The sequence below is a fragment of the Nycticebus coucang genome, chromosome 8 (genome assembly GCF_027406575.1).
Source record: "Nycticebus coucang isolate mNycCou1 chromosome 8, mNycCou1.pri, whole genome shotgun sequence".
NCBI classification, from domain to species: Eukaryota; Metazoa; Chordata; class Mammalia; order Primates; family Lorisidae; genus Nycticebus; species Nycticebus coucang.
The window spans coordinates 6,651,435-6,670,110 of NC_069787.1; the positions used below are offsets into that span (position 1 = coordinate 6,651,435).

At 42.0% G+C, this 18,676-nt stretch overlaps 2 protein-coding genes across 8 annotated transcripts in view; one reads left to right on the plus strand and one right to left on the minus strand.

The window, feature by feature from the left end:
* The window catches only part of IFT122 (intraflagellar transport 122), a 93,959-nt gene extending 86,969 nt beyond the window's left edge, over nucleotides 1–6,990 (minus strand). For all 6 annotated transcript variants that reach the window (XR_008381582.1, XR_008381581.1, XR_008381583.1 and 3 more), the window contains exon 1: nucleotides 6,834–6,990. Coding sequence is in view for 3 of the 6 variants with exons in the window: in XM_053599164.1 (XP_053455139.1) it covers nucleotides 6,834–6,874 (41 nt within the window). In the remaining 3 variants the exon portion in view is untranslated. The remainder of the gene's footprint in view (nucleotides 1–6,833) is intronic.
* A 136-nt stretch (nucleotides 6,991–7,126) lies between these two features.
* On the plus strand, nucleotides 7,127–18,606 carry MBD4 (methyl-CpG binding domain 4, DNA glycosylase). 2 transcript variants are annotated; one of them, XM_053599182.1, is made up of 8 exons: nucleotides 7,127–7,432; nucleotides 8,934–9,161; nucleotides 9,699–10,552; nucleotides 15,095–15,169; nucleotides 15,246–15,380; nucleotides 16,529–16,678; nucleotides 17,415–17,518; nucleotides 18,309–18,606. In XM_053599182.1, exons 1-8 carry the CDS (start codon nucleotides 7,329–7,331, stop codon nucleotides 18,384–18,386), a joined length of 1,728 nt encoding a protein of 575 aa, XP_053455157.1. In that variant the 5' UTR covers nucleotides 7,127–7,328; the 3' UTR covers nucleotides 18,387–18,606. The 2 variants fall into 2 exon arrangements, with proteins under 2 accessions (XP_053455157.1, XP_053455158.1); XM_053599183.1 differs by lacking the exons at nucleotides 7,127–7,432; nucleotides 9,699–10,552 and having other exon boundaries at nucleotides 8,995–9,161.
* Nucleotides 18,607–18,676: the final 70 nt, after the last annotated feature.

Genomic DNA, 18,676 nt, shown 5'->3' on the forward strand with positions numbered 1-18,676 from the left:
GTTCAGGAAATTTTTTGTACAGGCTCTGTTGACTTCAGAAGCTTCCTTTAATAAAAACTTTTCACAATTATTCAACAGTTAAGCATTGTTAGAGCATAAACTTTCTTCATCTCATTTGATCCTTATGACAAACATAATTGCAGCAGACAGGACAGACACCACTGTCCCATCTCTAATAATGAGGAAACTAAAGACAGGCAAGTCGTTTGTCTCCTGTCCCAGAGATGGCTGACGAAAAAACTGGAACAAGGGTGACTGTCACACTCTTCCCAGCTCAGCATCCTTGGGTACAGAAGCAAACTCCAGCCCTGAGTTCTTCAGCTTACTCACCATTATGGGTTAACAGATCTGGGGTTTCCTTATTTCTTACACTTCCTTTCTCTGAGTCTGGGGCAGTTCCCCTAGCACATTTCACATTCTGAGAAGCAGGCTGGTACAGTGAAAGCAGAGGGGAACCAGGGCCAGAAAACCTGCCCTCCTATCCGAGCTTTCGTTCTCACCTCACAGGAGACACAAGCCAGTCTTGTACAAAGCATCTGACACGTGTAATTGCTGATAAAATACTCATCGGAGGGGTCTGCACCTCACATCTATAGTCATCGTTGGTTATGTGGCTTCCTTTCTGCCTTGTACACATATGAGCTCATCAAATTGGTTCCTGTGTGGTTTCTTCTTCAAAAGGGTCATTTGGGGTTGATTTATCAGAAAATCATTTCTGAGTTTCCTATTTGGGCTAAGTAAGAAACTATTTTCCTCACAGATATAAAAATTCATTTTATCTGAATTTCTTGAAATTTACCTTCCTAAAATATAACATACATGTCTGATTTGTCCCAATTTAAACTCTGACTACTTAGAATCTACAGTTCAGTAGGGCATGGTAGCTCATGCCTGTAATCTTAGCACTTTGTGAGGCCAAGGTAGGAGGATTGCTTGAGGTTGGGAGTTCAAGACAATATACTGAGACCTCATCTCTACAAAAAAATAGAAAAATTAGCTGGGCATGGTGGCGTGCACCTATAGTTCCAGCTAGTTGGGAAGCTGAGATAAGAGGATCATGTGAACCTGGGAATTTGAGGTCACAGTGAGTTATGACATAACTGTATGCTAGCCTAGGCAATAGAGTGAGACCATGTCTCCAAAGAAGAATCTATACAGTTCAGTTTAACTCTGAATTATATAGGCTTTTATATTTTACATTGTTTTAAATAATATCTTGTGCCTTTAATTATAGCCATACGCAATTAGAGGGCAATGGTCATGTTTTATACACTTGTGCACTCACAGCACATAGCACTATCCTAGAAACATAATAAATGTAACTGAAAATCTGACAAGATTTTATCTTGAACCCCAAGACTTCAGTTACATTATGAGATCACAGATATTCAGAATTGGAAAGGACTCTAGAGCTCGTATAGTCCAACTCCCCCATCAGGGCAAGAATTCTAGACTCTGCTTGAATACTGGGGAACTCACTGGGGAACTCACTCATTCCTTTTCTACTCTAGGATGATTTTTCTCTCTCCACCTGCTCCCTTTTATGCAGGGATTGTCAAAAAATAGATTCCACTGCAGAGAGACAGAAAGTGATTCCTGCTAATTGCCCTCTGCCAATGCCATACCCACCCCATTGTAAAATGAATTCCTAAGGTGTCTCTCCAAACCCTGCACAATCTGATCCAGCCCCACTTGTTTTGTAATCTTACACAAATTGTCCCATCTAATTAAATCTTAATTTCTTCATTTGTAAATGACATAAAAATTCTAACCTCATAGGTTGCTTTGGCAATTAAACAATATGTGCAAAAACATCTGTCTTACAGCAAATACTCAGTAAATACTAGGCGGTATGAATGGAGAGTTACAGTAATGGTAACCTGATTGGAATAGGTGGGCTGGCCTAATAAGGCATCATGACTGAGATGATCCTGGGGTGGTACATTTAAAACTCTTTCCAATCCAATTTTTCTGCCACCTGCATACTCCTGAGCTCTTGTTTATTTTGGGCAAAAAAGAAGTTGGTGGATTACTTGTAATTATCCTACAGTTGTTTTTTTTTGAGACAGAGCCTCAAGTTGTCACCCTGTGTAGAGTGCTGTCGCATCACAGCTCACAGCAACCTCCAACTTCTGGGCTTAAGCAATTCTCTTGCCTCAGCCTCCCAAGTAGCTGGGACTACAAGCACCCACCACAATGCCCAGCTATTTTTTGGTTGTAGTTGTCATTGTTGTTTGGCAGGCCTAGACTAGATTCGAATCCTCTAGTTCTGGTGTATGTGGCTGATGCCTTAGCCACTTGAGCTACATGCACCAAGCCAATCCTACAGTTTTAAAAGAGAAAAACAGGCTTGGTGTCCATAGCTCAGTGGTTAGGGCGCTGGCCACATACACCAAGGCTGGTGAGTTCGAACCCTGCCTGGGCCTGCTAAACAGTAACTCCAACCAAAAAAACAGCTGGGTGTTGTGGCGGATGCCTATAGTCCCAGCTACTTGGGAGGCTGGGGCAAGAGAATCGTTTAAGCCCTCGAGTTTGAGGTTGCTATGAGCTGTGAGGCCAGGGCGACAGCTTGAGACTCTGTCTCTAAAAAAAAAAAAAAAAGAAAGAAAGAAAGAAAGGGGCGACCCTGTGGCTCAGAGTAGGGCTCCGGTCCCACATGCCAGAAGTGGCAGGTTCAAACCCAGCCCTGGCCAAAAACTGCAAAAAAAGCAAAACAAAACATGTGTATCTGCACTTTTTCTCCACTCTCCTTAACTAGTGCGTAAAGGATGTAGCTGTTCACAACTGTAACTTTCATCATCCAGAAGAATAATGTTTTTCCCATTTGCAGGACCTCCCGGTAAATCTGTAATATCCACAGTACTGATCAGTTGTGTCCACTCTTCCTACAAACTTTGTGTATTCTAAAATAACTGTCAGTTTTTCAAATTTAACAGGCTGTTTCTTCCTATAACCAGTGATGAACTGTGTCTGAGGGCCAAAGCATGTACTCAGCATTGTCACTAATCTCTTGTCATGGAATGAGAAGCACGTCATTTTCATATCGTATTGAAAGGCATATAATTCATATTCCTGAAATATCTTCCTTTTCAGATCACTTTGAAAATCCTTCCTGGAAGCCATAACTGTTCTTGTTATATGTATTTTCATTTTATGCAATTCCTAAGCAAGGTGAGGGCTTGTGTATAAAGCAACAAAAAGTGTCAGACATCTTCCAACATCAGTACAGAACAGGAAAATCATTTTGTCGAATGAGGTCCGAACATATAACAAATAGGGAAGAGGAGAAAACAGAAGTTCACTAAATAGGAAAACACTTGGCCTATGAAGTGGCTCACACCTGTAACCTCCACACTTGGGAAGCCAAGGCAGATGGATTGTGTGAGCTCACAGGTTTGAGACCAGCCTGAGCCAGACCAAGACCTTGTCTCTAAAAATAGCCAGGTGTTGTAGTGGGCGTCTGTAGTCCCAGCTACTTGGGAGGCTGAGGCAAGACAATTGCTTGAGCCCAGGAATTTGAGGTTGGTGTGAGCTATGATACTACGGCACCAAGGGATGACAAAGTGAGACTCTGTCTCAGAAAAAAAAAGAAAGAAAGAAAGAAAGAAAACATTTGAGGCCAGACAGGGTGGCTCATACCTGTAATCCTAGCACTCTGGGAGGCAGAGGCAGGAGGATCCCTTGAGCTTAGCAGTTCAAGACCAGACTGAGCAAGAGCAAAACCCTGTCTACAAAAACCAGAAAAACTAGTCAGGCATTGTGGTGGGAGCCTGTAGTCCCAGCTACTGGGGAGGCTAAGGCACGAGGAACGCTCAATCCCCAAAGTTTGAGCTTGCTATGAGCTAGGCTGACAGCACAGCCCTCTCCAGCACTCTCACCTGGGGAATAGAATGGCACCTGTGGCTCAGTCGGTAAGGCGCCGGCCCCATATACCGAGGGTGGCGGGTTCAAACCCGGCCCCGGCCAAACTGCAACCAAAAAATAGCTGGGCGTTGTGGCGGGCGCCTGTAGTCCCAGCTACTCGGGAAGCTGAGGCAGGAGAATCGCTTAAGCCCAGGAGTTGGAGGTTGCTGTGAGCTGTGTGAGGCCACGGCACTCTACCGAGGGCCATAAAGTGAAACTCTGTCTCTACAAAAAAAAAAAAAAAAAAGCACTCTGGGTAGGAAAACAGAGTTGAGTTTTTGGTCAAAAAATATAAACTGAAATGTTTCAAGCCTGAGGGAATAGGGTCAGGAGGTCAACCTAGCAAAATGAACAATTTGACATAGAAGATAATTGTGAATTACTCTAGGTTTATAAAAAGTAGAGTAACAGGATCATAGCAGCAAGTCTTGAAAAAGAGAGTTCCTGCTGCTCAGTAAAGCTAAGACTAGAAGCAAAACAGCAGACCAGGAGACAATGGCTGATTCAGCTATGGAGGACTAATCTTTAATATCTGTTTTTTTTTTTTTTTTTTTTTAGTTCTACTATCTACTTTTTATAGTTTTTTTTTTTTTTTCCTTGTTCTGGGCTATCAGCTGGCTTATTTAGCAGCCATTGAGACTGCTGGTCTATGAACTCCTATACCCTTGAGGGTGTTTCAAACCTGTCCTGGTCAATAACCAATCTTTATCACTCAGTCACTCATTCAACAATACATCAATCCATCAAATAGTAACAACCACTATCTTGACTAGGCTCTGGAATAATTTGGAAATGAATAAGACATAGCCATTGCCTATAAAGGGTTTATAGACTTCTGAGATAAACAAATTAAAAAAAAAACTGTTATATTTGACAGACTCTAAGTTCTACAAGAGAGGAATGAACAAAATTCTGTGCCAGGGGTTGAAAACAGAGCAAATCAGGCTTCATTTGGCTAGCAAATGTTTTGTTTGGCCCAAAGGTGTTTTATTTTGTTTGTCAGATTAGGTGCCAATATGTAAAAATTAGGACATTTCACAAAAAAACCCAGATTCCTAGCTTCTGGGAAAAATAGATCTGAACAAACTAGGCCAAATTTATAGATGGTGGTAACTGGCAGGAGCTGAGCAACAGCTGCCCCTTTTAGGCACAGCATGAGCTCCCGAGTTTGCCACTCTCCTTGCCACCCTCTAATTACTCTTTGACCCTGAAGTTAAATATTCACCAACTTGTGTGATGAGTACTTTTATAATAGAGTTAAAAGTAAAATGAATTTTTTTTACTCAAATCTTTATTAAAACTTAAAACAGGGCGGCACCTGTGGCTCAAGGAGTAGGGTGCCGGTCCCATATGCCGGAGGTGGCGGGTTCAAACCTAGCCCCGGCCAAAAACCACAAAAAAAAAAAACTTAAAACAAAAAGATGTACTTGTCGGACTAAGTGTCTCAAGAAAAGTGTGATATAGAAGAATATTCCTTGAGAACACAGACAATTAATTATTCCTTGTTTTAAGATGCATATAAACATTTCCCATTTATGTTACCTGCCTGACTCCTGCAAACATTTAAATTTGCCATCTCTGTAACACAGGGGAAAAAGTTGTTAGTGGCTGAGAGCACACTGGCTTTGGAGTGAGGAAGATGCAACCTTGAAAGCTGGCTCCATTACTCACTCACTGTGTAATCTTGGCAAATTATCTACCTGCTCTGTGCTTCAATTTCCTTGTATGTATTTTTCTTCTTTTTTACTGCTTTTTCAGTTTCCTAATATGTAAAGTGCAGTAATTACACTACCAGCTTCAGAGGGTTGTTGTGATGAGACAATGAAAGAAAGGACATGGAGTTCTTAGCAAGTGCTTGGCATACAGCAAGCGTTAGCTGTCACTGGTGCAGAGCAGAAGAGAGAGAGGAACCACCTCCAAAGGGAGCCTTAAGTGATGTCTAGGATTTCAATAAAGAGATGAGGAAAGGTATACTTTTTTGCAGAGAAAGGCCTCGGCAAAAACAGAAAATGAATGGCAAGCATCTTGTCCCAGTGGCCAAAACCCAGGCTTCACAACGAAGCTGAAAAAGACCATCTAGGAAGATTCTGAAAGTCAGCTGAAGAGAACTATCTATTAAGTCAGTGTTTCCCAAAATGTACCATTTTGTGATGCATTTAGGTGATAAAAATGGAATAGGACATTAAATAACATTCAATCAAGGATGAAAAAAAGTCACCCTCTTTCAATTCTTTTGTAAACTTTCTAACAAAGAGAAAGCTGATTTGATGCTCATTTTAAGCATCTCTCCGATAGTACTCGCCAAAGTCCAGTTTTGAAGACAGCAGACCTCACTCAGGTTTACAGGCTCCCGACAGTAAACCCTAGGTAGACAGTATCTACCTACAGCTTAACACTGTTTTGTTTCTCCCTGCTTTAACTTCTACAGTTAATTCACACTTATACAGCAAGAGACACTGATTTTCATAAATGGAGAAATAAAGTTTCCGTAAAATGTAAAATCATATTCAAGCGAAAATAAATAAGAGAATTTAGAGGAAAAAAAGTCAAGTAAAAAAAGAGTATGGGGTAATATTTAAATGTGGGGGGAAACCCACTGTGACAGCGTTGCAGAGACACTGCTGCGGGTGTTAAGGGGAGGCCAGGACGGATTTGGAGTAAAGGAGCGACAAGGCCAGATCGTGATTATGGATCGATCCTCCTCAAGAGGCCACCCGAAGCGTGCCACTTCCCTCTGCCCCCTCCGACCCGCAGACGCCTCTCCCTCCGCCAGGGGCTGGAAGGTGGCCGGTGCCCAGGCCAGGGGTTCACGGCCTCAGCGCAGGCCGCAGGCCCGTTGCCCCTGACAACCACCGTGGTTCTCGCAGAGACTCCCGCCATCCCTGCCAGGGATCAGCCTCCCGCTCCTCCCGGACTGCCCGGCTCCTCACCACTGCTCAACTTTATCTCTCCAAGTCAACACGGCTCTCATCGCGGCTTCGCTCACGCCCCCGGCCCCTCCTCCTCGCCTCAGCAACGCGCTCTACTCGGCGGGCCACTTTGGCTACTTGCGCTGCCCCTGGCAACACACATGCGCAGTGAGCTACGCTCGAGGGCTCCTTTCTCTGAATGCGCATGTCTAAAGGGATCGCGAGAAAACAAAAGGACCAGGAGCCCAGAAGGCGCAAGCGCAAACAGGGCACGCGCGATTGGTCGGGATGGGCGGTGCTCCCGCCGGGATAATGGAATTGATTGGTGGAATGTGGAAATGACGGCTGCGGTCAAGGGGGCGGTCGGAAAGCAGCCGTGGAGTCTGATAGACTTTCACTATCTTCAGAATTTGGTTTTAGCCCTGTGCTCTGAGCTGAGGAAATTTCCACTCTTACTCTGCTCCACAGCCAGGGCGTCGCACCTCTTGTCTCGTTGCTGCAGCCAGCGCCTACTTAATGGGCACGGCTGCGATGGAGAGTCCGAGCCTGGGGGACCGCGGAACTGCCCCCGCGATCACGTTTAGTGAGCGCCTGAGCCCAGACCGGCAGTGTGACCTTTGGCAAGTTATTTTCCCCTTTCGGGTCTCAGTTTCTCCACCTGTAAAATGGGAGCGGGGGTGTAGATGGTGTGTCGGCCTTTCTAACCTTCCACAGAGACAGCAACATCAAGCTCCAAAGGTTTAGTTACTAGGCACTGGGGCTGGAGCTCAGGTACTTTTCTTCCTGTGGGTTTCAGCCCTGGGATGCACCCGACTTCCCAACCCAAAACGATTAGGGGGCTGGGAGGAGCAGGGAGGTTTTGTGGTGCAAGGAGAGGTCTGCTTGTGTTGGAGGATCTTGGGAAGTGCTTGGGTGTTAAGTGGTCAGGGGCGCCCCAGAAATGAGAGGACGCTACAGCCATTTATTGAGTACATGTGTATGTGTGATATGAAGCTAAGATTATTTACCTAGTTTTTTCAAACTTTAATCCTCAGAACTACCTTAAAAGAGGTGGTTTCCGGAGAAACAAGACTGGAGATAAGTAAACCGCTCTTGCATATACAGTTGTAAATGGCACAGCTGGGATTTGAGACCAAACTGTTGACTTAACAAAGTTTCAGTTTCCTTATCTATAAAATCTGAATCTATACCATTTCATAAGATCCATCCAGTTCCCCCAAATTATTTAACCCCAGATTACATCAGAAGACTACTACTAGTTAGTCACTGGTTCTGGCTTAGTTTCCATATTTATAGAAAAGTTGGTTAGCTGATCTTTCTAGATTCTTCAGCCTGTAGAATATGTAATTTAGCGATTAAGATACACTTTACTGTAGTTTTTCAATAAAAGTATGGGAAAGAAGTATTAGACCAAGATTTGGTAGACCTGGATCCTGGTATCACTTCTGCAAGTAATTTAACCTTTCTATCACTCTTCTTTTTTTTTTTAATTTTTGTTCCAACCCAAAGAAGCACAGAGATGTCACTTGATTTTATCAATAAAATGAGAGTAAACCTTATCCTACCTACCTCACAAGGTTATCATAAGGAACAAGAATGAAGGAGATTTGAAAATTCTGTATCAGAAACAAATTAACCTTTTGGAGGGTTGTAACATCTCCCAATGATGAAAGTGATAAACGCTCTCCTCAGAAAAATACACATATATGTAAAAATTTTATCTCACTCGCAAAGAAGGAGTGGTAACTCACTGACTTATTTTAGCATTTCTTGTTGATCCCAGATTAAGAGCTCAGCTATTGGTTCATATTCTCAAGTTTATGCTAAGTGTCACCAGAAATCTGTGTAATAGTCCTGTTCAGCGATAAACTAAAAAAGTTTCTAGCTTGAGCTTTTCACTGTACAGAGATTTCCAGTGCTTTATAATTCATACTGGAGAACAAGAAGCTGTTGGAAGACAAGAAGATATTCTCATTGCACAAGATTGGTCCATGCTGACTTTAATCTCCTCATTCTGATCTGAATAATCCAAGTAGTTCCTTCACTGTCATGGATTAAAATTGAATAAGCAATGGAAAGTACATTTTAAATGAGCTAACCACTTAAACTTTGTTTTTCTAGCAAAGAAGATGTTGCCGTAGGATTGGAAAGAGTAGAAGATGAGAAACAAATGATGATAAAAAGGAGTAGGGAGTGTAATCCCCTGCTACAAGAACCCATTGCTTCCACTCAGTTGGATGGTACCGCAGTGAGAGAAAGCCATAAGTCTGTCCCATGTGGATGGGAAAGAATTGTGAAGCAAAGGTTATCTGGGAAAACAGCAGGAAGATTTGATGTATACTATATCAGGTAAGCATGCAAAGTGGTGAAGCTAGTATAGCCAAATAATTTTGTCTAGAGAGATAATGGGAAAGCATAGCAGAAATCTTGGCTTTTTTTTTTTTTTTTTTTGCAGTTTTATTTTGTCCGGGCCTGAGTTTGAACCCATCACCTCCGGCATATGGGGCCAGTGCCCTACTCCATTGAGCCACAGGCACCGCCCGAAATCTTGGCTTATTTACATTTTCACCATAAAACCATTATAGATTCTATTCCTTCGGTGTCACGAATTGTATCAAGTGATTTGAAGCCAGTTACATACATTTTTTTCTTAATACTGTGATTAGTTAATGGGAAGATTGCAGTTAAATTATATAGTACTTACAAATTTATTTTATATCATCATAGAGGAAGCCATTTAAAAGTGCCATTTATCATTCTTTTTTTCAAAAGACAGCTGCCCATGGCAACATGGAAATTATTAGTTAGAAATCTGAAATGTGGTCCAATTCATTTTAAAAAACTTCTATTTACTGGCAGTAAGTTTCCTTTAATATCATTTTCTAGCCCACAAGGACTGAAGTTCAGATGCAAAAGTTCACTTGCTAATTATCTTCACAAAAATGGAGAGATGTCCCTTAAGCCAGAAGATTTTGACTTCTCAGTATCTTCTAAAAGGGTCATCAAATCAAAATATAAAGCCTGCAGCATGGCAATTCTGACATCTCAACTGCAAAATGAAAATAAAAATTCAAACTGGAACATCAGGACACGAAGCAGGTGCAAAAAAGATGTGTTTCCTCTGCCAAATAGTAGTTTGGAGTTGCAGGACAGCAGAGGACTATATAACTTTACTTCTACAGATTTGCTTTCGGAAGAAGATAAGGGCATTAATGATGTTAACTTCAGAAAAGTTAGAAAGCCCAAAGGAAAGGAGATTATTTCGAAAGGAATCCCAATTAAGAAAACTAAAAGAGGATGCAGGAAGAGTCTTTCAGGTTCCATTCAAAGTAACAGAAAAAGAGAATCTGTGTATAATACAGAAGATGCTGAAAGTGAGCCTATTGCACAGGAAAGTCAGCTTGATAGAACTTTCTGCATTTCTGACAGCAGAGCAAGTGACGAGGCCCTCAGTGTAACCAATGAAGAGAAGAACCTTGCAAAAAAAAAATCATTGAGTTCAGGATCAAATTTTTGTTTTGAACAAGTAGATTCTGGCATCACAAACAAATTATGTTTGACTAAAGAAGCCAAACACAAGAAGTATGAGGATACCTTAGTGTCTGAAGAAATCAGAACAAAAGTAGAAGTTGGGGAAAGGAAGGAACATTTCCCTACTGACATTTTAAAATGTGGCTCTGAAATGGACAACAATGGCTCACCAACCAAGAAGGACTTTACTTCTGAGGAAATATTTCAAGGTACACTGTGCCTTAAAGCGGTATTAAACGTTAGGTGATGAGTTTGTACTCCGGGATCCTGTATTTCATGGCTGTACGTGGTTAAGATACGGGAATATGGGCGGCGCCTGTGGCTCAAGGAGTAGGGCACTGGTCCCATATGCCGGAGGTGGTGGGTTCAAACCCAGCCCCGGCCAAAAAACCAAAAAAAAAAAAAAGATATGGGAATAGAACCAAGAAATAGGGCCTAAAACCAGATATTTACCAGTTGAGCCTAATACCTTATCTAACTGATCTTCAAGCCCTTTCCTGTGAAAGAAAATCAGTGGGCCACTGTTACGATGCCCCAGGAAAGGAGAGAGTCTTGCTGTTAACAGCTGCCAACATCTCTCCCCGGTGCAATAGTTGGGACTCTGCTCCCTAGCTCTGCTTTCGCTTCTTTCCCTCCTTTTTCCAGTCAGTAATCTTAAGACTATAAGGAAAATTAAAAGGCTTTACTTGTCAAAAATTTGGGGAAGACTCCATTTATACCTAAGGCCGTTGAAAATAATTGATTTCTTCTCTTCACACCCTTCCTGTTATTTAATTACTAATGTGTGACTTCCGATTTAATTTTGTGCATATCATAGTCATTTTTCCCTTCTATTATAATGCAGTGCTTCTCTAAAATGCTTCAGAGCTCTAAATAATTCAAAAGTATAATCAGACTTGGTGTCTGTAGCTCAGCGGCTAGGGCGCCAGCCACATATACTGGAGCTGGCAGCTTCTAATTCAGCCTGGGCCTGCCAAACAACGACAACTACAACCAAAAAATAGCCGGGCGTTGTGGCGGGTGCCTGTAGTCCCAGCTACTTGGGAGGCGGAGGCAAGAGAATCGCTTAAGCCCAAGAGTTTGAGGTTGCTGTGAGCTGTGACGTCACAGCACTTTACCCAGGGTGAAATAGTGAGACTCTGTCTCAAAAAAATAAATAAATAAATATATAAAATCATATAATTCATCTATTATTTGTAATATGCTCTTAATACAGAATTTAGAGCTTAGAAGTTTTACCTTTATAATACCTCAGTGACTAAGAGATAAAAGGAGCTCTTTTGAGCACACCTGTATTAAATGCATGCCTGTAATTCATTATGTCACTGTGGTATAATGAATAATTAAAGAAGAATAGTAATGTTACTTAAAATACTGTACAGAAGCAGCCTGCACAAATTTGTGGAGCAGAATATTAGGCTCAATTCCTGCTCTCAATCTTAGTTATGATTTTATGTCTTTTCTGTGCCTAGAATTTCTCTGCCTTTAAAGAAAATAGGCAAATATACTTATAAACTGTATAAGGCTTCTTCAAGTCTGTTCTTCAAAGACTTTGAGCTTCTTAAAGAAAGCTTTGAGGTTTATGTAGACTTCCTGCTAGCATAATGGGCAAATTAAATATTAAAAACATCCTTGTATGACTAAGATGGAAGTATCTTATTCATCCTATGCTTAGAGAAATCTAGCTTGCAAGGTAAGACGAAATACCCTTAAGTTACTAGGTGTCCAGTGGAATAGTCAAAACTCCCATTAGAGCTAAGCATGATGGCTCACACCTATAATCCAGCACTTTGGGAGACCAAGACAGGAGGATCACTTTACCCAGGATTCTGAGACCAGCCTGGGTAACATAGCAAGACCCCATCTCAGAAAAAAATTAGCTGGGTGTAGTGGTACATGCCTGTAGGCCCAGCTACTCAGGAAGCTGAAGCAGGATGATTGCTTGTGCCCAGGAGCTTGAGTTTACAGTAAGCTATAATCACACCACTACACTCCAGCCTGGGCCAAAGAGTAAGATCCTGTCTCAAACAAAAGAAAAAGAAACCCTTGGGTGGCGCCTGTGGCTCAGTCGGTAAGCTGCCGGCCCCATATACCGAGGGTGGCGGGTTCAAACCCAGCCCCGGCCAAACTGCAACCAAAAAATAGCCGGGCGTTGTGGCGGGTGCCTGTAGTCCCAGCTACTCTGGAGGCTGAGGCAAGAGAATCGCTTACGCCCAGGAGTTGGAGGTTGCTGTGAGCTGTGGGAGGCCACGGCACTCTACCGAGGGCCATAAAGTGAGACTCTGTCTCTACAAAAAAAAAAGAAAAAGAAACTCTTAGATGTTGCTGAGTAAACTAGTAATAAAAAAGACTAGCTAGTGGGGCGGCGCCTGTGGCTCAGCGGGTAGGGCGCCGGCCCCACATGCCGAGGGTGGTGGGTTCAAACCCGGCCCCGGCCAAACTGCAACAAAAAAATAGCCGGGCGTTGTGGCGGGCGCCTGTAATCCCAGCTACTTGGGAGGCTGAGGCAAGAGAATCACCTAAGCCTAGGAGTTGGAGGTTGCTGTGAGCTGTGTGACGCCACGGCACTCTACCAAGGGTGATAAAGTGAGACTCTGTCTCTACAAAAAAAAAAAAAAAAGACTAGCTAGTGATTATAAGAACCTACAGAAAAAGTTATCAAATAGCTAGTAAGAGTAGTTTCCTTCGTTCTCTCTTTTACTCTCTACTGGGCTTTACCTATTCAAACTAAACAGCAAAAAACGGACTAATATTTTTGGAGATCTGGATACTTGTCCCAGTCTTAGCCAATCCTAGTATCATTTTGGAGTAGTTGTTTAATTTTGAAGATTTAGTTTCTTCATCTATAAAATGGAGGTAATAACCGTCATTAGATCTGTTTTTCACATCAAGAATATTGTAAGGTAATAGGAGAAGTGAAAAAGAGGGCTTCATGCTATACAAATGCAAAGTATTTTTAACTGATATTCAAATGTAGTGTCTGTGGCTAACGGGAGTATTAAATCTGATGATTTCAGAAATTTGAGAAGTCTGATAACACTGGTTCCTAGTAGACAGAACTTCCTAAGGAGATAGTGGTCTCGGGTGTTCCAGGGTTCAAGTCTTTGGTGTATCTCCAGGTTCTGTTTTATCTGTATCCCTTTTTTTGTATAATAGTGTTCACTGCAGAAATTTTGGGAAACAGAAATAAAGAAAAGAAAAATTACCAGTTAGCAACAACCATTATGTCATTTTGGCTTATTTCATTCATAATATATATATATATTCTATTTTTTTTTTTAAAGACAGAATCTAAAGCTGTCACCCTGGGTAGAGTGCCATGGCATCACAGCTCACAGCAACCTCAAACTCTTGGGCTTAAGTGATTCTCTTGCCTCAGCCTCCCAAGTTGCTGGTACTATAGGCACCCACCACAATACCCGTCTATTTTTTATTTATTTATTTATTTATTTTTTGTTGCAGTTGTCATCGTTTTTTAGCTGGCCGGGGCCAGGTTCAAACCCGCCACCCTCAGTGTATGTAGCCAGCACCCTGCCGACAGATACATGTGCATAATCTCTATATTTTTATTTATATGTATTTTTTCTTATTTATAAAACTGGGATCACTTGGCACCTGTAGCTCAGCGGCTTGGGCGCCAGCCACATACACTGGAGCTTGCAGGTTCAAATCCAACCCCAGCCTGCCAAACAACAATTACAACTACAACCAAAGAAGAAGAAAAAAATGCTATTAAATTGGGATCCTATGTAGAATCTTGCTTTTTTCATTTAGAAGTTAATGTCACAGAAAAATATTCAAGATTAGTCTCAAAAATATTTTAATGACCACATTGTAGAAATGTCACAGTTTAAAATCCATACTATTTCTAATTTTACAATACTGTGTACTCTGAACATAAAGAGTAAAAATAAAGAACTGGTGTAACACAGTGGTAAAGGCGTGGATTCAGGAGCCAGACTGCATGGATTTGAAATATAGCTCTGACATTTAGTAGCTGTGTTACCTTGAACAAGTTACTTAGCTTCTCTGTGCCTCAATTTCCTTAAGGGTAAAGTGGAGATAAAATAGTACCAAGCTCAGGGCGGTGCCTGTGGCTCAGTGGGTAGAGTGCTGGCCCCATATACCGAGGATGGCTGGTTCGAACACGGTCCCAGCCAAACTGCAACAAAAAATAGCCGGGCATTATGGGGGGCACCTATATCCTAGCTACTCGGAAGGCTGAGGCAAAAGAATTGCCTAAGCCGAGGAGTTGAAGGTTTCTGTGAGCTGTGATACCATAGCACTCTGGTGATATTAAAAAAAAAAAATAGTACCAAGCTCTTGAGTCACTAGTAGGATTAATTGGTTAATTTTCATAAAGGGCTTAGGATAGTGCCTGTCATGCTTTATAATAGAGATGATATTATTAGCATTCCCACCTGAATATTTCTTTAAGCTGAACTATAGATTCTTTTTTTTTTTTTTTAAGACACAGTCTCACTCTTGCAACCTCAAACTCTTGGGCTCAAGCAATCCTTCTGCCTCAGCCTCCGAAGTAGCTGAGACTATAGGTGCCCACCACAATGCCCAGCTAGTTTTTCCATTTTAGATACGTAGTCTCACTCTTGCTCAGGCTGGTCTCAAATTCCTGAGCTCAAGCAATCCACCCACTTCAGCCTTCCAGAGTGCTGGGATTACAGGCATGAGCCACCATCCCTGGCTTAAAAAATCCGTAGATTCTATAAACAATGTTCACTTTTCCTTTGCAGAAGACACCATCCCACGAACACAAATAGAAAAAAGGAAAACAAGCCTGTATTTTTCCAGCAAATATAACAAAGAAGGTATATCTTTCCCAATCAAAACTCAGATTTTGTATCTCTTTTGGGTTTCTAACTCTGATGCAGTATGTTTGTTTAGCTCTTAGCCCTCCAAGACGCAAAGCCTTTAAGAAATGGACACCTCCTCGGTCACCTTTTAATCTCATTCAGGAAACACTTTTTCATGATCCATGGAAGCTCCTCATTGCAACTATATTTCTCAATCGGACCTCAGGTTTGTGGATTATTTCCATCTTTGTCTAAGTAGAGACAGTGTGGTAAGGAGAAGTCACTAAATTAATCAGGAGGCTCAGGTGCTAATTAATTTCAAGTCCGATAGTAAAATTTAGAAGCTACAGCTAAAGGGAGTATTAAATATGATACTGGAAATTTGACAAGTCAAATAACACTGGTTCCCACTAGCATGACCATGAGTAAGGCCTTTCCCTTTCTACCCTCAAACCCTTTCCCTGTAAGAAAGACTAGATGACATCTAATGGCCTTTTTAGAAAGTTAGACTACATGAAGGGACAGATTTTCATTTGTTTTCTACTTCCAGATAAGTTTTGGTCATCGGTGAAAATCAGTTCTAACATTTCTCTAACCTGTCATGTGTATATAAAAACATCTTTTTCATTGAATGCACCTTGTGTCCTATATGTTTCTACTCTAGTTATCTGTTGATCTGATTATTTAAAAACTAATATCAAGGCTGGGCGAGGTGGCTCACACCTGTACTCGTAGCACTCTGGGAGGCCGAGGTCAGTGGATTGCCTGAGCTCACAGGTTTGAGACCAACCTGAGCAAGAGTGAGACCTTGCCTCTAAAAATAGCCAGGTGTTGTGGCAGGCACCTATAGTCCCAGCTACTTGGGAGGCTGAGGCAAGAGAATCGCTTGAGCCCAGGAGTTCGGAGTTGCTGTGAGCTGTGATGCCATGGGACTGTACCAAGGGTGACAAAGTGAGACTCTATATCCAAAAATAAATAAATAAATAAATACTAATATCAGGTCATGCACAGTGGTTCACTCCTATAATCGCAGCACTTTGGAAGGCTGAAGCAGAAGGATCGTGTGAGCCCAGGAGTTCAAGGTTATAGTGCTTGCACCACTGCACTCCAGCCTAAGCAACAGAGCAAGACTTTGTCTAAAAAACGACAAACAAAAACCCCACTAATATGCAAGGCCAGTTTCAACATAATTTGGACTATTAGTCAAATAGATTAACTCTGTTGGTATTTGATTCTGAAAGTTGTTGCTGGTTCAGGTAATAGCTTTTTATCAGTGGTTAAAAAAACAAACCCTCTGAATGAGAGTTCTAGATTTCTATGTGCATCTGTAATTGGCCCACCTGGAGACTTGTTACAGTCACTTTTACTTCTCAGGCAAAATGGCAATACCTGTGCTTTGGGAGTTTCTGGAGAAGTACCCTTCAGCTGAGATAGCAAGAACCGCAGACTGGAGAGACATATCAGGACTTCTGAAACCTCTTGGTCTCTATGATCTTCGAGCAAAAACCATTATCAAGTTTTCAGGTACTTTCCCATATACCGGAAGGAAAAAAAAACAAATATTGTGCCTATTTAAGAAAGCCACATCTTAAACTTTAATTTCCCCTCAGATGCTGTATCAGTGGAAGTTTTTCTGATCAAGTACCCAAGGCATATAGAAACAGTTTTTTGCCCCAAATCACAGTCACCTACTGACCCAGGCAATAAATCTTTGTCCAGGGCTGGGCACAGTGGCTCAAGCCTGTAATCCTAGCACTCTGGGAGGCCAAGATGGGCTGATCCGCTGAGCTAGGGCGAGATCCCATCTCTAAAAATAGCCAGGCATTGTGGTGGGCACCTATAGTCCCAGCTACCGAGAGGCTGAGGCAAGAGAATCGCTTAAGCCCAAGAGTCTGAGGTTGCTGTAAGCTATGATGCCATGGCACTCTTCTGGGAGCAGCAAAGTGAGACTCCGTCTCAAAAAAATAAATAAATCCATGCCATCTGAGCATAATTAGGAGTAGAAATCAGTGAAGCAGAAAGCCTAGTCCTTGACCTCAAGGACCTTATGTCTGTCTAGTTAGCACAGCACGATATAGTGGTTAGGAAGTGGCATATGATAAGGATGCTGCAGTAATTCATAAGGAAGGGCAGTCACAACTGAGGTCGTTAGCAACTTTTATTGTCCTTTTCTATACTCTCCGTCTTGCCTGAATCACCATGTATTTAGGGGAAGGTGTCTTAGAAGCTGCCCTGATGTGTTGAATGTTGTATTCTTCAGACGAGTATCTGACAAAGCAGTGGAAGTATCCGATTGAGCTTCATGGGATTGGTAAATATGGCAACGACTCTTACCGAATTTTTTGCATCAATGAATGGAAGCAGGTGAGGCCCTCTCCCAGCCCTAACATACATACTCAGCACATTGTTGAGGGGCAGCGGGTCGTATGGGGTTTGGGGCAGCAAGGAGAGTATCTGTAGACACGCTCAAGTCCAGAAAGACCTTTTGGAATGGCCTCTGACTGACCTCCAGTGGTTTGTCACTTCTGACCCTGTTGTATCATGCCACATTCGTCTACTGTCCCTCAGCCTGACATGGCTTTCCTTCTGTGAGAAGTACACCACTGAAGGCAAGCAGGCAGATTTGGGCTTGGGAATGTACATGTTTGTTGGGTTTCTCTCTTAGTGGTCTCGGAGTATTTTTGTGGTAATGGCCCATTTGCTTACGGCAGCCTCTGGTGGCATCCTGAGAGCTGGTGGGTGGCCTGGGATGCTGCCCTCTCAGCTTATGACTCATCCTACAGCATTCAGCCAGTAGGTCTGGCCAATTCTACGCTGAAGGACACTGTCCTGTCCCTGCTTCACCAGAACAATCTGTTTACCCTCTCGGAGTCTGAAACATCCTTCTGGAAAATGGGGTATTAATACTGGTCTCTTGTCACCACCCCATGCTCCATGTTATGGGGAAGATCAGTAATAAATTGGAAAGTGGTTTGTACAGATTATTTTAATATTAGTATGATTTAAAACATTTTTAAATCCCTTTAGGTTAAAGGTCATGATGTTTAGGTATATAATCTACTGTTTCCCACAAACCTTTAAAAAGCCAATTAAAAACTATTTCTGACTAACTCACATAAGGTCTCTGTTTCCTAATATGCTGTATTTCTTCCAGGTGCACCCTGAAGACCATAAGTTAAATAAATACCATGACTGGCTTTGGGAAAATCATGAAAAATTAAGTCTGTCTTAAAACTCCTTGAAGTTTTCAAACTCATCGTTAATGTGTTGCTTTGCACTTGAGTTCTTAAGAGCTGCTTTACACACAACCAGCCATTTTCCCATAGATTTTAATTAGCCTGACGAGATGCTCACTTGTATATTTTCTTGATGTGTGTGTCACTGGTAGATCCTTATTACTGAATGTGCTAGAACATATTTTGAGACTAAATAAATAAATTACTTGACAACAATCCTAAAAATGTATGACTGTTCCGATGAAGTATGATGAGAAAGTGAAAAACACTTTTATAAACTATTAGT